The 20,365-nt window shown below is 50.4% G+C and overlaps 2 protein-coding genes across 4 annotated transcripts in view; one reads left to right on the top strand and one right to left on the bottom strand.

Moving 5' to 3' along the window:
* Positions 1 to 7,791: 7,791 nt before the first annotated feature.
* SDR39U1 (short chain dehydrogenase/reductase family 39U member 1) lies at positions 7,792 to 10,898 on the top strand. 3 transcript variants are annotated; one of them, XM_024753232.1, is made up of 6 exons: positions 7,792 to 7,872; positions 8,180 to 8,286; positions 8,382 to 8,464; positions 8,840 to 8,961; positions 9,722 to 9,865; positions 10,140 to 10,898. In XM_024753232.1, the coding sequence occupies exons 1-6, from the start codon at positions 7,857 to 7,859 to the stop codon at positions 10,550 to 10,552; spliced, it is 885 nt and encodes a 294-aa protein (XP_024609000.1). In that variant the 5' UTR covers positions 7,792 to 7,856; the 3' UTR covers positions 10,553 to 10,898. The 3 variants fall into 3 exon arrangements, with proteins under 3 accessions (XP_024609000.1, XP_024609002.1, XP_024609001.1); XM_024753234.1 differs by lacking the exons at positions 8,382 to 8,464; positions 8,840 to 8,961 and adding an exon at positions 8,465 to 8,790 and having other exon boundaries at positions 7,861 to 7,872; XM_024753233.1 differs by lacking the exons at positions 7,792 to 7,872; positions 8,382 to 8,464; positions 8,840 to 8,961 and adding an exon at positions 8,465 to 8,790 and having other exon boundaries at positions 7,893 to 8,286.
* A 1,378-nt stretch (positions 10,899 to 12,276) lies between these two features.
* Positions 12,277 to 20,365, bottom strand: part of KHNYN (KH and NYN domain containing) — an 8,253-nt gene continuing 164 nt past the window's right edge. Inside the window, exons 2-8 of the mRNA XM_024753230.1 lie at positions 19,751 to 19,971; positions 17,781 to 18,901; positions 17,492 to 17,622; positions 17,311 to 17,407; positions 14,578 to 14,685; positions 14,268 to 14,369; positions 12,277 to 13,728 (exon numbers count right to left, since the gene is read on the bottom strand). Coding sequence (XP_024608998.1) covers positions 13,476 to 13,728; positions 14,268 to 14,369; positions 14,578 to 14,685; positions 17,311 to 17,407; positions 17,492 to 17,622; positions 17,781 to 18,901; positions 19,751 to 19,951 — 2,013 coding nt within the window. The 5' untranslated portion in view covers positions 19,952 to 19,971 and the 3' untranslated portion in view covers positions 12,277 to 13,475. The remainder of the gene's footprint in view (positions 13,729 to 14,267; positions 14,370 to 14,577; positions 14,686 to 17,310; positions 17,408 to 17,491; positions 17,623 to 17,780; positions 18,902 to 19,750; positions 19,972 to 20,365) is intronic.

Raw genomic sequence — 20,365 nt, 5'->3', positions numbered from 1 at the left:
TTAATTAAATTTTTAAAAAAGAAGTGAGGAGGCTAAACAGTGTACCTCCACCCAGAGCTGAACCTTCACCTAAGGCAATGGGAGCTGTCTCCCTCCCTCTCTGCCTCCCATCATTCCCCTGGTTACCGTGGCGCCCTCGCCATCCAGCCTGATATAGAGAATTGGTGGATAAACCTAAGGAAATCTCCCAGATATTAGAGCAAAAAAAAGACTGACAAAAACTAGAGAAATAAAAAGAATATTGGAGCACCAGTCTAGGAAATTCAACAGCTGAATGACAGAAGTTTGCGTCAGCATAAAATTAAAACAGTTTCAAATAGTTTACTTCCCAGCCCCCTTTCCCAGCACTGGAGGATGTGCTCCACCAACACAAGAGAATAAACCAAGAAGTGAAGAGAGATCCCAGGATGACAGCCTTTGGTGTGGGGAAAAATCAAAAGTGGGGAATGGGGCTAGTATTTTCATAAACGTTCTTGCAGAATCACTTAACGATTTAACTATCTGCGTGCATATTTGATAATAATAAAGCACGCAAAAGGCAGGTGTCGAGTAGCTATTTACTGGGGAATAGAGCATTCCAAATGAAGAGGGCTGGGAAGGGGTACATGTCCGGCAGATGGCACCACTGAGCAGCAGGCAAGACAGCGTGGGAGACGACCAAAGAGCTTGTATGTTGGGTGGATGGGGATAGAAGACAGGCATTCCAGGCACTGCAAGGTTACCTGGTTCTCATTTTAGATCTGGTGGGAAGACATTTCTGTGCATCACCAGCAGACACGCAGGTAATGACTGCTGTAGGCGGTGCCGTCAGCAGCCAATGGCCTTTGCACAGAGCTGCAAACCAAGAGCGGCTGGAAGGCTACTTTATGCCTCCACAGAAGTAAACCTGGGAGGGGCGGGGGGTTGTCCCACCTTCTTCCAGGGAGGCCAGCACCACCTGGCTTGGAGAGCCAGATGTCCAAGCTCAGGGCAGAGGATGGGGAGGTGCAAGCAGGCAGGTTTTGCTTGACCTGGTCTCCTCTCCCTGCCAGGCTTCACCTCCTATGTCGTCCCAGGAGTCCCCGCCTTGCTCAACACTCAACTTACAGTGCTTTTCCTTTCCTCCTGCTTTTCCCTTTCCTCCCGCCTTTTTTCCTTCTGCTGCTTGGCCTTTGTCTTCACAGAACCCAATTCAAGGTGAAAAATATGATTCGGACGCCAAACCAACCCATGAGTCTCAGTAAGGGCACTTGGTCATTCACTCACAGCGGAATGTGTGATTGGTCTATCTGCCTGTAAGTATTGATATTATAATATCAAATTATAATATATTATTATGATGATTATCATATCGAGCATCATCAATGTTGTTAGTCGTCATTACTGTGGTTGTTACTGTTATTATTACTGATTGCTGTCATTGTGATTGTTATAAAATATTGAATAAAGTTTCTCTATCCGTGACAAAAAAAAATGTCAGCCCTAAGCCAAGGTAAAGCAGGCTCAGTGCCAGGCAGGGCTGGGCAGGCAGTCCTCAAGGTCCCCAGGTGCATCAGAGTCCAGCCTAGGTCCCAAGGGAAGCACTGACACTCACCCCGCAAGCCCAAGTCTGTGTGATCTCAACAATGCCCAGCACTTGTGGGGAGGCACAGAGGAGAGAGGCAGTAGGGCACTAGGAGGGCAATGTCCCCTAGCCTGGCTGAGAGGGGATCAGACCCCTGATTTAGACAGGGCCTCTTCTCAAAAGCAGCCCAACCCTTCACATCCAGCCCAGCCTCCCGCTGGTCTCAGAGCCCACTGGAAGTCCAGTCACTAGGCAGCCTCGGCTTCCTTCAGCCTGCCCTGGACTTGGGGCTAGGATTCCCCCAGCTGGCCACCTTTTGAGCAAAAATGTGCCTCTCTGCCATGGTTCTGCCCTCAATCCATAAACAAATTATGCTGTGCACCTACAGTGTCCCAGGCACAGGGAGACAAGAGCAAATAAGACAGGTTCAGTGCCTGCCCTATCAGAGCTCACAGTCTATGAGGCTTTGCCTGATTTATGTAATAATCTGATTTTGAAAAATTACAAGATATGAAGTGTCATTTGTATAGAATAATGCAAAGTTCACAAATATGATTTCGTTTAACCCCAAAATCAGAGGATGATTAGAGCTGGAACACTAACACTTATCGCTGAAAAGCTGTATGGTTTCGTGGTTAAGCATGCCAGCTCTGGAACTGACTGCCTAGGTTCAAATCCCAGCTCCACCACTTAGTAGCTATGTACTGACCACAGGCAAAAGAATGTCTTTACGCCTCGGTTTCTTCATGTCTGAAATACAGGTAATTACAGTTCCCAAATCATACAGTTGTTGTTAGCATTAAATGAACCAATATTCTGCTTAAAACACAGAAGAGCTCAATATAAGTTAGCTATCATTGCTACCACCTAATCCAAGTTCCTAATAGTGTAATTAGAACCCAGAAAGGTAAAAGGACTTCTACAGTCATACAAAGTTTCTGACCCTTAACCAAGGTACTATTCTCTCTGGCACTGATCTTCTTAGGAACTAGAAAATTCACTCAAAGGAACTTAACTTTCCCACCCGCCACTCTAACCAAATGCTTAAATCCTCCTACCTCATCCTCATGTGGTGATCACCAAGCAAGGTGGCTACTCCACTTTCTGACCATTCAGATAAGAAAGTCCTCGAACTAAAATCTGCTCTTTGCAAACATGGTACAAAAGGATACATGCACCCCAATGTTCATTCCAGTGCTGTTTACAATAGCCAAGACATGGAAGCAATGTCCATCGACAGAGGAATGGATAAAGAAGATGTGGTACTTATATACAATGGAATATTACTCAGCCATTAAAAAGAATGAAATAATGCCATTTGCAGCAACATGGATGGATCTAGAGATTATCATACTAAGTGAAGTAAGTCAGACGGAGAAAGACAAATATCATATGATACAGCTTATATGTGGAATCTAAAAAAAAAATGATACAAATGAAGCAAAAGGTGGGTAACAGAGCAGGGAGGAGGGTGGATCTGAAGAGGTGAGCGGAGAATAGGGCCTTTTTCCTGTCTGCACCCAATCCCTAAGAGAACCCTCCATTGAGTCCTTTGGCCTGTTCTGTCTCTCACGTCTTTGGTTGACAGTCCTAAAGCCACACCCCTTCCAGGAATCACATCACAAATAAATTACTCGCACTCAAGTCTTTGTTATCAGGGTCTATTTCTGGGAAAACCCAAACTAAGATACCCCCCAGAATCAAGATTTATTAAATCTACTATAATTAGTACAATGTGATGTTGATGCAAAGACAATCAATTAGAGCAATTAAACAGAACGGAGTCCAGAAAAAGACACATTCATCCATGGACACGTGGTTTATGACAAAGGAGGAAATACAGGGCAGTGAAAAAGGACACTCATTTCAGTGCATATTGCTGGGTCAAGTGAATATCCATGGGGAAAAATGAAATTTGACCCCTATCTCACACACACACAAACATCAGTTCCAGGTGTCCCACACATTAAAAGTAAAATAATAAAACTTCTAGACAATATGACAGGAGTATCTTTATCACCTTGGGGTTTAGAAAGATTTCTTCAGGGCACACAAAAATCACTAACCTTGGGCTTCCCTGGTGGCGCAGTGGTTGAGACTCCGCCTGCCGATGCAGCAGACACAGGTTCGTGCCCCGGTCCGGGAAGATCCCACATGCCGCAGAGTGGCTGGGCCCGTGAGCCATGGCCGCTGAGCCTGCGCGTCCGGAGCCTGTGCTCCGCAACGGGAGAGGCCACAACACTGAGAGGCCCGTGTACCGGAAAAAAAAAAAAAATCACTAACCTTAAAACAAGTTTCTCAACCTTGCACTATTGATATTTTGAACAGGATAAATTTTTGTTGTGGAGGAATGTCCCGTGCATTGTAGGATGTTTAAAAGCATCCCTGGCCTCTACCCACTGATGCCAGTAGCACCACCACCAGTGCCCCAGTTATGACAACGAAAAATGTCTCCAGAACATTGCCAAATGTTCCCTGGAGGAAATGTTGCCATGTTTGGTGAGGGGGGACAGACACACAGTTAGAATTGAATCTCAGATTCAACAACAACAACAACAAAAATAGTGTGTGTCCCAAAAATTTCCTGGGAAATAATTAAATTTTTTCATTGTTTATCTGATATTCAGATTTAACTAGCGGTCCTGTATTTTATCTGAAATTCACCCCCAGTTGAGAATTACTGTCTTAAAGGAAAAATGATTTGATAAATTGGATTACAAGAAGGACTTCTCATCAAAAGACATCTTTAAGAGAGTGAAAAGGCAAGCCACCCTGTGGAGGAAGATCCTTACAGCACATACGCCAACAAAGGGCTCACATGCAGAATTTATACATAATGTCTGTCAATCAATAAGAAAAAAAATAAGACAACCCTAAAGAAACACTGACAAGAGACTTGAACAGGAAATTCACAAAATAAGATATCCAAATGGCCAATAAACATATGAAAGGCACCCAACCTTATTAGTAATCAGGAAAATACAAATTTAAAGTACAATGCAACTGGGACTTCCCTGGTGGGACAGTGGTTAAGAATCCGCCTGCCAATGCAGGGGACACGGGTTCAAGCCCTGGCCCGGGAAGATCCCACATGCCGCGGAGCAACTAAGCCCCATGCGACACAACTACTGAGCCTGCGTACAACAACTACTGAAGCCTGGGCGCCTAGAGCCCGTGCTCCACAACAAGAGAAGCCACCACAGTGAGAAGCCTGCGCACAGCAATGAAGACCCAACGCAGCCAAAAATAAAATAAATAAAAATTAATTAATTTAAAAAAAGAAAGTCTATGGGTTCAAGTCCCAATCTAGGTTTTGGCCAGGTTCGAGTCCCAGCACGTGGGTTCAAGTCCCAATCTGAGTTGCTTGGTTTCACTTCTATCTCCACAAACTCTGGGGTCTAAGAAGACTATGTTAAAAAGGGGGACCAGAGGGGTTCTAGGCTCCTTTATCTGTTGGATCTCCATGTTAGGATCTTGGTTGATTGGTTGATTGGTTGGTTGGTCCTATCATACTTTAATTAGAAACTATGTGAAATGATGATGTGAATAGCATTTAGCAAATTACATGCCAGAGCCTGAAAGAAGTCGTAAAAATCTGCCCAAGCAAAATGAAGCAGTGGGCATTCACACAGAGCTGGCATAGGGGAAGGTGCAGAGTTGCCAGCAAACCCCTCATCCTGCCCTGCCCCAGCCCACGCTGAGAGGAAGATCCCTCCCTGAGTCCTGGCTTCCTGTCCCGCCCCACAGTGATGGCCTGACCACCCAGAGGGACTGTGCTCAACTCTTTTTGCTGTTTGAGGAAGCAGCTGTGGAGGAAACTGTCCCATTTCAATGAAAGAAGTCCTTGCGATTGCTATAGACTCAGGAGGAACCCTTGTCTTCCTGAGGGGCACCAGCTGCACTTGGCCCTACACCCAGATGTGCAGACAGAAATTTCTCAGGTCTTGTTATCTGGCTCGTATTTGAACGTTTTAACTGCCAAAGTGTCAGATGGGGGCTTCCCTGCTGGCGCAGTGGTTGAGAGTCCGCCTGCCGATGCAGGGGACACGGGTTTGTGCCCCGGTCCGGTAAGATCCCACATGCCGCGGAGCGGCTGGGCCCGTGAGCCATGGCCGCTAAGCCTGCATGTCCGGAGCCTGTGCTCCGCAACCGGAGAGGCCACGACAGCGAGAGGCCCGCGTACCGCAAAAAAAACAAAAAACCCAAAGTGTAAGATGGACTTTGAGATCTGCGAACGGTTTAACTTAACTAGATCAGTTGTCAAAGGAGAGGCTGAGGAGGAGGGAGAAGCTGACCCACCCATCTCCAGAACCCCAGTGCAAAAAGACTCTAAGGCATTACAAACCTGCTCTCCATCAGCCTCCCAGGGGAGGAGGAGTGGTTGCTGGGATCAGAGCGCTGTCCCTATGTATGTCCCCTCTTACAAGGGGCACAAAGCTCTGGAAGGGATTCCCACCTCACTTCCATGAGGATACTGATGGACCTCCACCCTCCTGAATCTGTGGTCTAAAGGCATCTGATTTAGCAGACTCTCCTCCCCCTCTCCCCACAACTCCCCACCCCCCCGCACTGTCCCAGGTATTGTCTCCTGTCAACCAGGCCTCTGGGTTACAAAGACTGACTGACAAAGCACAAGATAGCCTCAGCCCCAAAGCACACTTTGTTTTTGGTCTCTGGAGAGTTATTTTATTTTCTAGCTAACTTGACAATGCATTTAAGTGAAGATGTGTTCAATTCTATCAAGCATATCCATTTGTAACGGGAGTGTTTCAGGATACATATGCCACAAAGTGTTCCTCCCACATATTTTTATATATATATATTTTTAAATATTTATTTATTTGGCTGCGCTGGGTCTTAGTTGCGGCATGTGGGATCTTCGTTGCTGCGTGCAGTATCTTCGTTGAGGCATGCGGGATCTTTAGTAGCAGCATGCAGATTCTTTATTTGCGGCATGCTAACTCTTAGTTGCAGCATGCATGTGGGATCTAGTTCCCTAACCAGGGATCAAACCCAGGCCCCCTGCACTGGGAGCACAGAGTCTTAACCACTGGACCACCAGGGAATTTTCCCCACATATTTTTAAAAGACCATTCCATTTGCAGTGTGTGGAACAGTTTGGAGAGAGAAAAACATGCTGAAGCAGAAATCTATTAAAGAGACTACTGCAGAAAATAGACCAAAGAGGATAATAACTTGAAGAACAGTCATGGTGGCAGCGATAGAAATACATGGATCTGGGAGATATTTAGTAAGTAAAATCAAGTGTTTTAGATAACCAAGAAGATATATCCAGTGGGAAGTTTTTATAGGATTCAGGAGCGCTGAGGTTCTCCTATAGTTCATAGGCGATTCGGGAAGTCTTCTTTGAAAAAACTGGTAACCGAATTCACCGAGGTAGATTCTTGGGAGAAAGTGCACAATGGGAAGAAAGGAAGATCCGTAGGACCCAGCTTTGAGGAATATCAACATTGTAAGACCTTAGAGGAGGTGGGGCAAGCAACACAGACTGAATAAAGCTGGGCGAAAGACCCAGAAGAGAGTGTGGCTTTCCTTGAGGCCGAGAAAAGAGCATTTCCAAAGGGAGGGAGGAGTCAGCAAGTGTCCAGTGATACAGAGGTCAAGAAAAACGACTGAAAACTAGGCGTTAGTTTTGGTGACACGTGGGAAATCAGTGATATTGGCGAGAGGGGCCATGAATGATAAAGGCAAAGCCAGATGGATGTGAAGCAGAAGTAGAAAATGGACACCACTCTTTTAAGAAGTTTGGCTATGAAGGTGAAGAGAAAGGACATTAGCGGAGGAAGAGGGCTGGAGAAGGGTTATTTTAAGTCGAGGGGACCTTGAGAACGTTTAAATGCCGACAGGAAGGAGCCGGAACAGGGAGAAGAAAAGGTGAAATAATAGGCCGGGTAGAGAGAAATCCATTGTACCTCTGGACGGATTCCCTTGTACTACGTATCCACCAAACTGAAGAGACAGCCATAATTCGGAGGACTGAGCACCTTCGGGCTTTAGGTCAAAAGTTTTTTCTACACTAAAACCTTCCCTCTTCCGCCTCCTCCCCTTCTTTCCCCGCCCCCTCAGTCTATTTCCCCACCCCCCGGCCTCCTTGCCAAGATCCCCGCCTCTCTTTGCAGTGAAATATACAGCGTTCACTACGAATTCTTCCGGGTCGCCAGGCAGGACCACGCCCAGTCCTACCCGCCCCACAAGTGGAGGGCGCTTCCCGAAAGACGCATGCGCAGAAAGGCTGCAGTCGTCCGCGAGGTGGACTCTAAATCTTGCGCAGGCGCGTTAGGTCCTGGTCGCTATGAGGGTTCTTGTGGGTGAGGGAGGGCAGGAAGGGGGAGTGGGAGGAGGCCGGTTTGTACAAAGAAAACATAGCCAGAAATTGAGGGCTAGGAGGCCGTTTCTGAGAGAGGGCACCGTCTCGCGCACAGGCAACCTGGCCTTGGCCTCAGAGCCCTAGAAGCCGAATCTCCCTAAACTCTGTGACCTGTGTCACCTCTGCATCGCGGGGAGGGGGCGAGGAGGGGAGAAGTCTGGCGTCAGATGGGAGGGCACCGGAAGAGGGGGCCACGTGGGGACGGAAGGCGCCCCCGGGAGGATAAACACCTCTCATTTTCTGATCAGGTGGCGGAACGGGCTTCATTGGGACAGCCCTAACCCAGCTGCTGAAGGCCAGGGGCCACGAAGTGACGCTGGTCTCCCGAAAGCCAGGGGCCGGTCGGATCACGTGGGTATGTCCAAATTCTGGAAGCATGGGGGGTGGGGTGGGGCCTAGTTTGGTGGCGCAGGGCGAGGGCTCGCGGGCACTGTGTGCTTTCTCCAACAGGATGAGCTCGCTACGTCGGGGCTGCCCCGCTGCGATGCCGCCGTCAATCTGGCGGGAGAGAACATCCTCAACCCTCTCCGCAGGTCAGCCGGGCCCTGAAGCTGACATCCTTCAGAGCAGAGGGAGGAGAGGGCCGACTCTGAGGATTACCTGTGAGCTGTGGAGAATGGGACTGCCAGATTGAGAACTCAGCCCGTATACCGGACTGCTCGTTCCCCCACCCCCACTCCTCCACAGCCACTTGCCCTTCTTCCCGCTCAGCTGGTGGACCTTGCTCCCCACTCAGGATGCCCAAAGTAGATGTGCCTTTTCCTTCTACAGAAGAGATGGACCATTCCTCTAAGCTGCAATGCAGGGTTTTATTAGAAACGGATATGGATGGGCCCCAGGGAAAGAGAGGAAAGGAAGGGTATGTACATGTATTTAGTGGCATTTTATTTCCCCTGTTTCTCCTGCAGGTGGAATGAAGCCTTCCAAAAAGAGGTTCTCAGCAGCCGCCTGGAGACCACCCAAATGCTGGCTAGAGCCATTGCCAAAGCCCCACAATCCCCCCAGGTCTGGGTCTTAGTCACAGGTGTAGGTATGTCCCACACCACCAACCCTTAGACTAGCCAGGGAAAGGAGGGAGCACAGTGAGGAGCAGCTCAGGCCCCAGAGTGCTGGTCTTTTCCAAGCAGGGGATCTACCTAGGCCCTCATTCCATGCATATTTTTCCTGACTTTTGTGTACTTTCACTGAGAAATGGGGACCTCAGAGAAAGTGAAGGGAGTGGCACTGCTCCCAGTGCCAGGGAAAGTCCCACCTACTTCCAGGTCCCTTATTTCTTATAGCACATTTCTTTAGGAACAGAATTCTTGATTCTTGTATTTTACCTTTGGGACCAAATAACAAATACACACACACACACACACACATGCCACTATTCTAAGTGATTTGCACATATTACATTTAATCCTTACAAGAAACCTATGCAGTAGGTACTATTATTCCCATTTTAAAGATGCAAAAATTCTGCACAGAGACGTTATGTAATTTGCCTTTAGTCAGAGTTAATAAATGGTGGAGCTGAGATTAAAACTCAGGCAGTCTGGCACCCAAGTCTTTATTCTTAGCTTCTCACTCCAGCACCTCAGCTTAGCCCCATAACGAAAGATAAGAATGACTCCAGGGCCGGAACAGGTCAGCTCATGGAGAAGATCAAGGGGGAAATATCCATGGCTCTGAGTTCCCGTGGGGAGATCCCAAGGGCCAAGGAGGGTGAGGCCAAGGGGAGCCTTGACTGCAAAGGGCCAGACAGGACCAAGGACACGCAGAGCAAACAAGTGCTGTTCCACCGGCAGCTTACTACCAGCCCAGCCTGACTGCCGAGTACGATGAGGACAGCCCAGGAGGGGATTTTGACTTTTTCTCCAACCTTGTAACCAAATGGGAAGCTGCAGCGAGGCTTCCTGGAGATTCTACACGCCAAGTGGTGGTGCGCTCCGGTGAGAACCAGGGCCCTGGGTATCAGACACGGTTGGAATGCCTTCTCCGGGCTGGGAGGGTGGGGGGATAAGGGGAGCTGGGCTTACAGAGGATGCCTCCACTTCTAGCTAACCTACAGGTGGGAGGGCGGGACATCCCAAAGAGAGCCACGCCCCTTGCCTGCCACAGAGCAGTCAGCGTGGGGAAAAGGTGAGGAGGGGGAAGCAGGGAGGAACTGTGGGACTGCCTGGAGGCTAAGGGGCCTTCCTGTACCGTCCTTCTTGCCCGCTCTAGGGGTTGTGCTGGGCCGTGGAGGCGGTGCCATTGGTCACATGCTGCTGCCCTTCCGCCTGGGCCTGGGGGGCCCCATCGGCTCAGGCCACCAGTTCTTCCCCTGGATTCACGTCAGAGACTTGGCAGGAATCCTAGCCCACGCCCTTGAAGCAAGCCACGTGCAAGGGGTCCTGAACGGAGTGTCTCCAGCCTCCTCCACTACCAACGCTGAGTTTGCCCGGGCCTTGGGCGCAGCCCTGGGCCGCCCAGCCCTCATCCCTCTCCCCAGCACGGTGGTACAAGCTGTCTTTGGGCGAGAACGAGCCGTCATGCTGCTGGAGGGCCAGAAGGTAGTCCCAAGGCGGACACTGGCTGCTGGCTACCAGTATTCCTTCCCAGAGCTGGCGGCCGCCTTGAAGGAAGTCATAGCCTAGGTGGGGGAGGCTCAAGGAAGGGCCTGAGGCCTGTCCCTCAGCGGGGGCTTTCCTAATGAGAAACAATGAGCTCAGGATCTCCTCTGCTTGAAACCTGAAACCATCTGGTTCTTAGGGAGTCCTCTTTCTTTCCCATTGTCCTGTTGCCACACCTCATGTAACTGAGAGACGGTCTGCTGTTTCAAGGCTGCAGTCTCATCGAGTTGGGACCTTAACCTCTTCAACTGCTGCTAAATAAATTCCCGAGCTTGGTTTCCCTGCATGTCCTGTTCCTGGCCCATTTCTCCTTTTTGCTGTGTAGAGAATGTTCCGCAGTTCAGGCAACAAAGATAAATTATCTCACTGGCTTCAGCTCATCTCTTTGGCCTAGGTTCTGAAATTTCTCTCAAGGAGTGCCATCCTAGGAGACCCTTTACTTTACATGGGGTTTTGAAAGTTATAATGTGCAACATCTCCCTTCTTGGTCCCTCCATTGCCAAAAGAGTTGGCGACAAATTTGAGGCACGAGGTTATGACAAAGGTAGAGGCGAGAAGAACGGTGATCCATTTCCAGTGGGCTCTGCGGTCACCCTGCATACTTGTTTCACACAGCGCCGTTAGGATGCCAGCAGAGGAAGGGACAAGGTCCAAGTCCAGGACAGCCTTCAGTCTGTCACTGAACAGCCGTGAATTGATAAAGCAATCACACACTTGCCCCAGTTCATCGGGCTGCAGCAGGACAAAGCTGTGCAAAGTTTAGGACTGTCAAAAGATAAGGACTTGCCTCTCATCTGTCTGGGGCCACTTAAGTCAACCAGGATCCCTATCACAAAAGGGCAGAAGATACCTCGAGCCCACTGCATACCCACCAGCATTCAAAGTGAAAGGTACAAGGAACCTATCAAAAGTTACAAACTCAATCCTTTCAGGGAAGAAGAATCCCAAGTATTCATCAAGGAGCCTCTCCCTTTTTCTCGACCCTGGTTTCTGCCACAGTTTGACCAGAAGCAGTTCCCCTAGCCCCCAATTCAGGCCATAATAACCAATCTCCTTTCTTCCGAGGGGACTATGGGTTGTCTTTGAATCACTGTTACCACCCTGACTAGCCTCTCCAACTCGCCTGCCCCCAGCCCAGCTCAGTGCAGTGTAGTGGTGGACCTCAGCAATGGGGAGGGGCAAAGACACTGGGCCCCTAGGACCCTCTCCATCATCATTCAGATCCACATGCTAGTTGCTGATACAAGGATCTGGGGTGATTTCAACTCCCTGTGCCACTCAGGGAACAGAAATCAGCCTAAAAAGAGGGCCATGTCCAGGGGCTTGCTGCAGGGCCCAGACAGCACAGAATCCAGGAACACCTGTCTCACTTCTTTATCTGGTTTTGGACTCTTTAGGAAGTTGACTGGCTCTGTACTGTTCCTGATGGAATGACTGGCCTCAAAGGTAGAAGTAACAGAAAAGCATATTTGGGGATGCACTAAAGGAAGGACTGACTAGTACTGTCCACGGATGGATGTGCTGCCTCGGAGGTAGTAAATTCCCTGGTACAGGAGGATTTCAAGCAGATACAGGACAATGACCTGTAAGAATCAAGGAGGAAAGAGAATGTCCTGAGGTGACAGCAGCTGGTCTGGTGGCCAGTCAAGTACCTTCTGACTCTGATTCTTCAATTTTCGTTTTCCAGATTGGTTCCTCTAGATACAAACTCTATAAACCCTCCCGTCCGCATACACGCACACACAGAGCAGAAGTGGGTCTCGCTTTATGCAACATATATGTTCTGTAAAGAAGATGCTAGGGTCAGGTCACATGAACGTTTTGCTCGCAGAACATGGCTTCGCTGGTTTGGTGACTGCTCAACGCTCGAGCAAGTGCATTAACCGGGGACTGCGGACTTTCTGACACATTCGTTCAACTGTAAACAAACACCTGAATGCAACAGGAGAGCTGCCATTGATAGGAAGGAACCCTGAGAGTTTTCTGGTAATGCAAACAGTCACCCCTAATTAACCGTTTTGTAAATGTGGATTTGGGGGGGGGGGTTGCCCAAAAGGGACGCAGCCATTATAGGGCACATTATACTGAGGATGCAGTGTTAAAACATCTAGGGCACAGGTCCTGGGGACAGAGGACCCTCAGCTCTCTGAAAGTGAGGTTTTGGTTAGGAAGCCTGTGCAACCACAGACAGACACACCTGAGGCTTGGTCCAAGTACCTTTCCTCCAAGGAGCTTCCCTCCACGTTCTCATCTCTCCTCCCAACAGGCTTTTTTACCCCTGACTTGTAGGCGGAAGTAAAGACCAAGATCAATCAAGGTCACAGGCAGGCATAGCTGAGACCAGAAGCCAAGTCTCCCTCTGCCTTCTCCACCAGCTCCCCGCTGCCCCACTGTGACCCAGACCCCGTAACACTAGCCTTTCCGGGGCCCAGCATTCCCTTTGATGCGCCCAGGAGCCCAGCCAGGCCTGGGACTCGTCCTGTCCTCTGGCCATCAGAGCAGCAGCCAGGAGGAGGAAAGGCTTAGCTTCCTGGCCACCTGTTCTACATTCCCCTCCCACCCACTCTAGCCTCCATCCCCAGCTCAGCATAGAGGAGGGGCCAACAGTCCCCATCTCTGTGACCCACCCTTCCCAGCAGCCCCCATTCCCTACAGAAACCCTGCATAAAGCAAGGTTAAGAAGTTAAGGCTGAGCAGAACCTCCTGAGAGCTGGTTGAGGTCCTGACTCAAGATGAGATCAGGTCACCTTACAGACCTGTCCCCAAAGTGCCCCAGGCAAGAGCATTCCCCACACACGAATGCGCTTCCTTGGTGCTTCCCTGACACAAAGCACCAACTCAGGGTGAGACTGGGTCAGGGTCTGAGCAGCAGAGGGACCCTCACAGAATGAGCTGAGCTGGATGAGGCTGGAGCTGACGGGGTGGCAGTCACTCAGACAGGTGAGGCTCAAAAGTTGAGACTGAGCAGGGCCTCAGAGAGCTGGTTGATGTCCCGGCAGTACGGCTCCCGCTGCAGGATGAAGTCCACCTTGTGATCCTGGCCCCAAAACACCTCCAGCAGTTGGCGCCGGAGCCGCTCTGTCTCCCGCGTCTTCCGAATGCCACCGCTGCCTTTCTCCTCTTCTTTTCTCCCCTGCTGCTGACTACTGTGTTCTGTGAAGCCCCTGGCAGAATGCTGCGCCTTAGAAGACCCCTGTGCCCTGGGAAGAAGCAGAGGGAACAGGAAGAACTGATGAGCATCCTCGAGGGAGGTGACAGCCCAGTGGGCCTCCCTGCTCTCCACTCCCAGTCAACCGCCCTGCCTAGTCTGGGCTCTGGGGAGTGACCCTGAAGTTCCAGAAACTGACCACTGAGGGGTAGTATCAACCCACTTCTGAAGGGAAGATGGCCTGTTCCTTCGGAACCTGGAAGGTGAACCTGCCACTATCTAGTTCTAGTCTAATAAATTAATCACTTTATGTCCAACAGAGGGCATGCTCAATGCAGCTGGCCATAAGTAAAAGCAAGCACCTTCCAAATAACTCCGTCCAACACACTGATTAGGGAAAACAGGAAACAGGAGCTTCCCTCCCAGCCAGGAGGGTCTGAGTCAGGATTCCTTGGGCCAAGCCCAAGGCAACTTGAACTACTACAGAATAAAGCTGGCCCAGATTGAGGTCATTCTTCCCCCAATTCTCCAGGCCTGCAAGGCTCCTGCAGAGCAAAAGCTAGGGCTGCCTAGGAGAGTCTGAGGCATTACCTGACCGGCTTCTTCAGGAACTCATCCAGTGTGGGGCCATTTCGCCCCAGTGGGTCATCAGGCACCATGAAGAGGTTTCCCACGAAGGTGAAGGGCAGCAGGCTGGATGGGCACAGAGAATGTGTGGTCACAGAGGGGCCTTTGCCCACCTCCCGGACAGTTAAGACCAACACCATCAGAAGCTGCCAGCTACCATCCTTCGCAAAGCAATGTCAGCCCCTTCCCAGAGTCCTCACCCGGTGGCAGAGCAGAGCTGGTTTTAGAGAAAGGTCTGAGTCCGTGCCCTGTGCTCAGGGGAGGGCTCCCTCACCGCTCTCTAATGATCGCCATCCACTTCGCAGACTCCTCTGCCAGGTCCCGGAACTGGTCATTGGAGACAATGATCCCATCGGTCTCTTCAGCCAGCTTCACCATGAACCTGTCACGAAAACCACGGCCGCCATATTGGGACTCTCCAAGGTCCCAACCCCAAAGAGCGTTATTGATTCCCGTGACCCACTTCCGGTGATGGAGTTCTGGCCCCCTCACCTTGATCCAGCCCCCAGGTGACTGACTGCATACAGGTGCCACGGGTTAGAAAGGAAACTCATGAAAGATGAATCCATCGTGGTTCCCCAATAGCATCCCCTCAAGTCACCACAATCCTCCACTCAACACTTTGTGCCTCATTAGCATGAAACAGAAAGATCTGGCTCTGGCTCTGTCTTCTTCCACCGTGCCCCCATGAATCAGTCACAGATCCATCATGCTCCTCCTCTGAAAGGCTTTCCACTCTGCTTCCTTCTTTTCCAGTCCCACCATTACCATCTGAGCTACCTGGACATCGCAAGCATGGTACTACTGCATAGCCTCCTGATGAGGGGGTCCCCTGCCCCCAGCCACTTACCACCCTCCAGTCTCTCCTGACCTCCCCCAAGAGAATATGCTCTTCCTACACAAAAGTCTTCCAAACTTGCCCTTTATCTACCGAATATTTCCACATGTCCAGGCCTGGCAGCCAAGGCCATCTAGAACCCAGCTCCAAGCCACTCTTATGGCCTTATCTCACCCCACACTCCCTGCTGTACTCAGCTCCTGCCAAAATCAATGATCAGATTACACCCTGTTCTTCAAACATGCCCCGTGCTGTCCGACTTCCATCTTTCTCAAACTATTCCCTCCATCTGGAAGGTGCTTCCCCAACCTCAGTGATGAACGCAACCACCAGGGGAACTTTAAAAAAATAGATGCCTGGGCCCCACTTTAGTAATTCTGATTCCACAGGACTGGGGTAGGACTCATGAGGTGAGTCCTTTCTAACAGGTTTAAAACCTAGAGCTCCAGCGCATCCCATGTCCTTGTCAATCAATCAACAAAAGCTCTCAAAGCTTTCTCTTCCCACAGAACCCCAGCCAGAAGGGGGATCCCTTTCCTCTCCATTCTGTACTGTTGGTTTACATTTTCTTTGGGCTCTCTGAAGTCGAGAATCAGGTCTTCCCTGATTCCCTGCATTCCTGCTTCCTTCGGCAGGCCACGCACCTAGTACTAAGCAGGCAGTCAGTATTTGAAAGATATTTTGGTATAGAGGGGACTAGTAATCAGGATTCGGTGTGACAGGTGTCTGGTTCTGAGTTTCTGTCTGGGAAACAAATTAAGAAGATGACATAAAAATGTATATGGTATCATATAATGTACAAAAGGTATTTTCAAGTTAAGCATATTTTACTATTATCACATTACATCATACGTTGTTCCGCAGTATTCAGTAGGCCTGTGCTACGTGCCACTGTGTTTTTCACTGTAACTAGGCAAAATTCCAAATTCATATTGTGCTGTCGGCCTATCAGGACGTACACCACTGTACAGACATGTGCCTTCAAAATTTATTACAACTGACTCAACCTTCAGTTTTAACTGTGTCAGTGCTGGCGTGTAAAGAAGATTCCATAGCGCAGATAACCTGTGAAATCTAGACATAAAACAGAATAGCATCGGGAGAACGTGAACTTTTTGTAGAATACCATTTTCCTGTTAGGGAGTAAGAGCTAAGTATTTGAAAAAACAAAATATATAATCACTTCAGTTTGGAAACTTGTTTTTAATTTAAAACCGAAAATCCTAGAGAATAAAGAACTTGTCACTAGTTTTTTTTAAATCGGTTAGTTAGCTTTTAAAATCTGCCCATCTCCCACACTGTGTGCACACTGGGGAAGGAATGTGCCCCATGTTTTTCAGTTAAACCAGCTAGCAGCTTTAAGTTCTCATTTTCCCTTTGCTACTTCATAGCCTTTGCCAAGAAAATTAACTACTCTGACTCTCCGTCTCCACTTCTGTACAAGAGGTAGGCCCTCTGCCACACTTGATTGGATCCATGAAAAACTAAGGAATATCACTGCCCTCCTGCCCAGCACCTTGAGTGAGACAAACACATACCTTAGCTTCTTTTCACATTCACAAGGAGGATGAATAAATGGAAGAGGACCTTGAGACAAAGAGATTAATCCACTAAGAGACTCCACAGTCAATGACTGTGCAACCTGGGACTCAAATCCAGACCTGCAAATTCTAAGACCAGTGATCTTTCACTGTCTTTTATTATACCATGTTTTGTACAGTCTTATTATGTACGGAATGTGTTTCTTCATTTATCGTTATTTTGAACATTTATTCTGGTTCTTCCAGAAGGTTGGGGAATTTCTCTATGTGTTTGGACATCTAGGTTGTAAGAGGCATTTGTCAGCTATTCATGTCATTGGCTTTCCCATCTTTCCATTAAACCAGTATTCTCTAGACAGTAAGGCACTATATAAATATGAGGCATCCTTTAGTTTGATGAGTGAAAAGTGAAGGATGAGTGGACAAACAGAGCTGTCCACCATCCATCTCATCCTGCCTGCAGGGCAGGTTTACCTCCCCAATCACAGGGGCACATGGAGGAGAACTGACCCTTGTCCCACGACTCAGGCTTACAGACAGTGTGAAGGGTCAGGAGCTTCTGTCTCTCCCTCAGTCTCCCACTTGGCTCCTTGAATGTCCAGCCTGTGACCAAGAAAGAAGCAAGTACCTGTCGTCATAGGAAGAGATCCTCTTGCCATCCAAGACCCGGGAGGGAGTGAGGGAGAGCAGGCTGAGGGAATACAGCTTGTGCAGGAAGTGACCCTCTAGAGAAAGAGGAACACAATGGGGTTATCCTCAAGGTGGAAGCAGGGCCCATCCCCAGACACAAAAGACCCATCCCAACTCACCTCTGACCTTGGAGTCCCTACTGAAACGCCACTGAGGCACAAAGACGGTTATGTCGCGGTGGCCACGGTCCCAGAAGTACTGCACAGCAATGGCAATGCCCCGGCTGGAGAAGTAGTGCTGGAGGCCATGCCTGCAGTGGAAAGGGGTCAGCATTCTGGGACCCCCAGGGGGGCCTGGCAGCCTGGCTGTACTGCCCCCCACTTCGCACATATCCCCAAGGTGAATGCAACTGCCCATCTCGTCATCTCATCCCCCTCCCCAGGACGCTCAGCCCCACCAGGTACTCACACCATGGCCACGTTGCTGCCATCGATGACAATATGGCGGAGGTCTGGCTTGCCTGGCACATTGGCAAGGCACAGGGTGAAAGGGTCCTGGAGGGCCTCCTGGAAACGCTGTGTGCCAGTCACCAAATTACCCCCCCGGGTGCCTCGTTTCCACGGAGACCCCCGACCTCGAGCCACGACCTGCTGCTTGTCTGCCCTGTCTCCTCTGTCCCCTCGATCTCCGCAGTGCCAAGGGGGTTCAGGCGCTGGTGGGGGGCTGGGCACTCTTGGAGGTGAGGCTTCCCCATTATGGAGCCGCTGCAGGAGGGAGGCTCCCCGGGGCTGGGCTGCCTTCTGACACGGGCCCTGGGTGCCAGGAGGCGCGCCCTGGACCCAGAACCTTCCTCTTTCCTGAGGCACCCCCTCCTTCCCCAGGGCCTTCCCTTTCAGAGGCACTGCCTGCCCTGCCTCTCCTCCTCCTGACTGTGGCCTGAAGGCCACTTGTCTCTCCGAGGCCTCTTCCCCGGGCCACTCCTTCCACCCCAAATCCATCTCCCTGGGACCACCGTGCTTTGTCCCCTCCTTCTCCATAGCACGTCTCTCTCCCCTTGACTCCTGCCACCCTGCAGGTCCTGTGTCCAGAGACTCCCTGCTGTCACTCAGGGGACTCCTGACTCCCTGGTGCTGAGCACCCAGCAGACTTGGGCTCCCCCACTCCCAGGACGGGAATGCTTGGGCCCCCTGCCCCCTGGATGCCTCTTGCACCAGGCTCAGCAGTTCTTCCTGGACAGCAAGGGGCAGCTGCAGCAGGGCCTCTGTGTGGGCATCCCCCCGGGACTGCAGCAGAGAAGAGAATTCTCTCAGCACTCCAGCACACTGAGAGGCTCCAGGGGATGGCCCCAGCCGAAAGTCCCAGCTCAGCCGCTCCACCAGCTCCTCCACTCGGCTCTGGACCATGACAAAGGCCTCGGTCAGGCCGCTGACCATCAGTGAGCCGGGCACCCCCGGCACCAGGTGGGCTGATGTGCTCCAAGTCAGGCAATCAAGGAAGAAGCCCTGGGCTCCCAGAAAGATGCAGTGCAGTTTGGGTGGGTAGTGAATTTCATTCTGTAGCTCTGGGCTGCAGAGACCCTTCAGGTACTCCTGGGGGAAAAGGTGGGGAGGGGAGGTAGGAAAAAAAAAAAAGAGACTGCTGGAATCCTAAGTGGCCCAATAGCTCCTTCGGGGCCGCTGCTCTCCTCTGAGCTCCAGGATGCCTGAGGAGAGCAATGGAGCCCTACAGATCCTGAAAAACGTGGTGGTTAAGAGGGGAGCGAGAAACTCACTTCTTTGCCTTTTCAGTTGACAGCCTGTGGCTGAATTTCCATTTAGAACTTGCCTCAACTTAAGAAACTGTTATAATTAATTGGTTAAAAGGCAGAAACTGTTATAATTAATTGGTTAAAAGGCTGTCTCTTCTAAACACCTATGTGTGTGTATGCGTGTTGTATATTTCCGTCATAACAATCATCATTGACAACTTTTACCGAACTCACGCTTTACACGCTTTATCTAATTCACAATAAGTTCAGTGAGGTGGGTACTGTTATTATTCACATTTTATAGATAAGGAAACAAACTAGGACCACAAGGATGGTATTTGGTTGTGCCTTACTGTAAGTCCTGACTAACTCCAAAGGAATCAGTGTGGCCTCCCACCCCACAGTGAATTCCTTGGTGGGGCCTGCCTGCCCAACCAGATTATCTCTTCTCTCCCAAAGAGTAAAAACTGATTTGAACTGAGTCACTTATCTCCAAGCCCTGGCAGAATCTGGGTCATCGCAGCAGAAATGAAACCAAAACTCTTGACAAATAGAGAGTCTGGAAGCTCCTCAAAGCTCAGGGCCAGTGAGACAAGCAAAGAGTGGAGATCCTCCCCAGCCCCTCCTCTCTTCTGCCTCCTCGGGGGAGGGAGTCATTGTTTTCCCAGAAGGGTCAGGGAGAGGCGTTCACCTTGGCTCTGCTGGCGTTCTCCTTGGGGCCCTCCAGCTGCAGCCAGATGTGAGGGTTCTCAGGACAGTCCTTCGGGAGGACGCTCATCCCCACCCTGAAGATGCGCTCCACATAGGGTTGCTGTTCCCGCACCTTGTCCTCGGCCTCCGCAGTCACCGCAAAACGGTCAGGGGACGGGGAGCCAGCCCCCCAGGTAGGCATGGCTCCTTGGCCGCCCAGCCCTGGAAGGAGGGAAAGCAGCTCAGAGCCTCAATGTCCCCTCAACCCAAATTTGGTCTCCTGGCCTACACCAGCTATCAACAGGTCGCACCTAGTTACCAAACTGGTAAACCCAAGCGGTAACCAGCACTTCAGTCCAGCCTGGGGATAGAGAGGGAATGTCAGATTATCTGGACACAAGGGCCTTCTCTCCGGAGACAAGTCATGGATAAACAAGGCTGTCTCTCTGGGATGGGTGTGTGGCCTTTGGAAAATGACCACAGCCCTGAGCAGGAAGCGGGGGCGGGGCGGTGGGGGGGGGAGATCCAGCTGGGTCTGGAGGCCAGAAGGAGGGGACAGGTGACGAAAGAGTCCCTCTCCTCCGGGTCTCTGCAATCTCCGGGCCCAAGACGGCCT

This window comes from Neophocaena asiaeorientalis, unplaced genomic scaffold, assembly GCF_003031525.2.
Source record: "Neophocaena asiaeorientalis asiaeorientalis breed wild unplaced genomic scaffold, Neophocaena_asiaeorientalis_V1.1 scaffold1186, whole genome shotgun sequence".
In the NCBI taxonomy this organism is placed as follows: Eukaryota; Metazoa; Chordata; class Mammalia; order Artiodactyla; family Phocoenidae; genus Neophocaena; species Neophocaena asiaeorientalis.
This window is presented reverse-complemented; position numbering and strand designations above follow the sequence as displayed.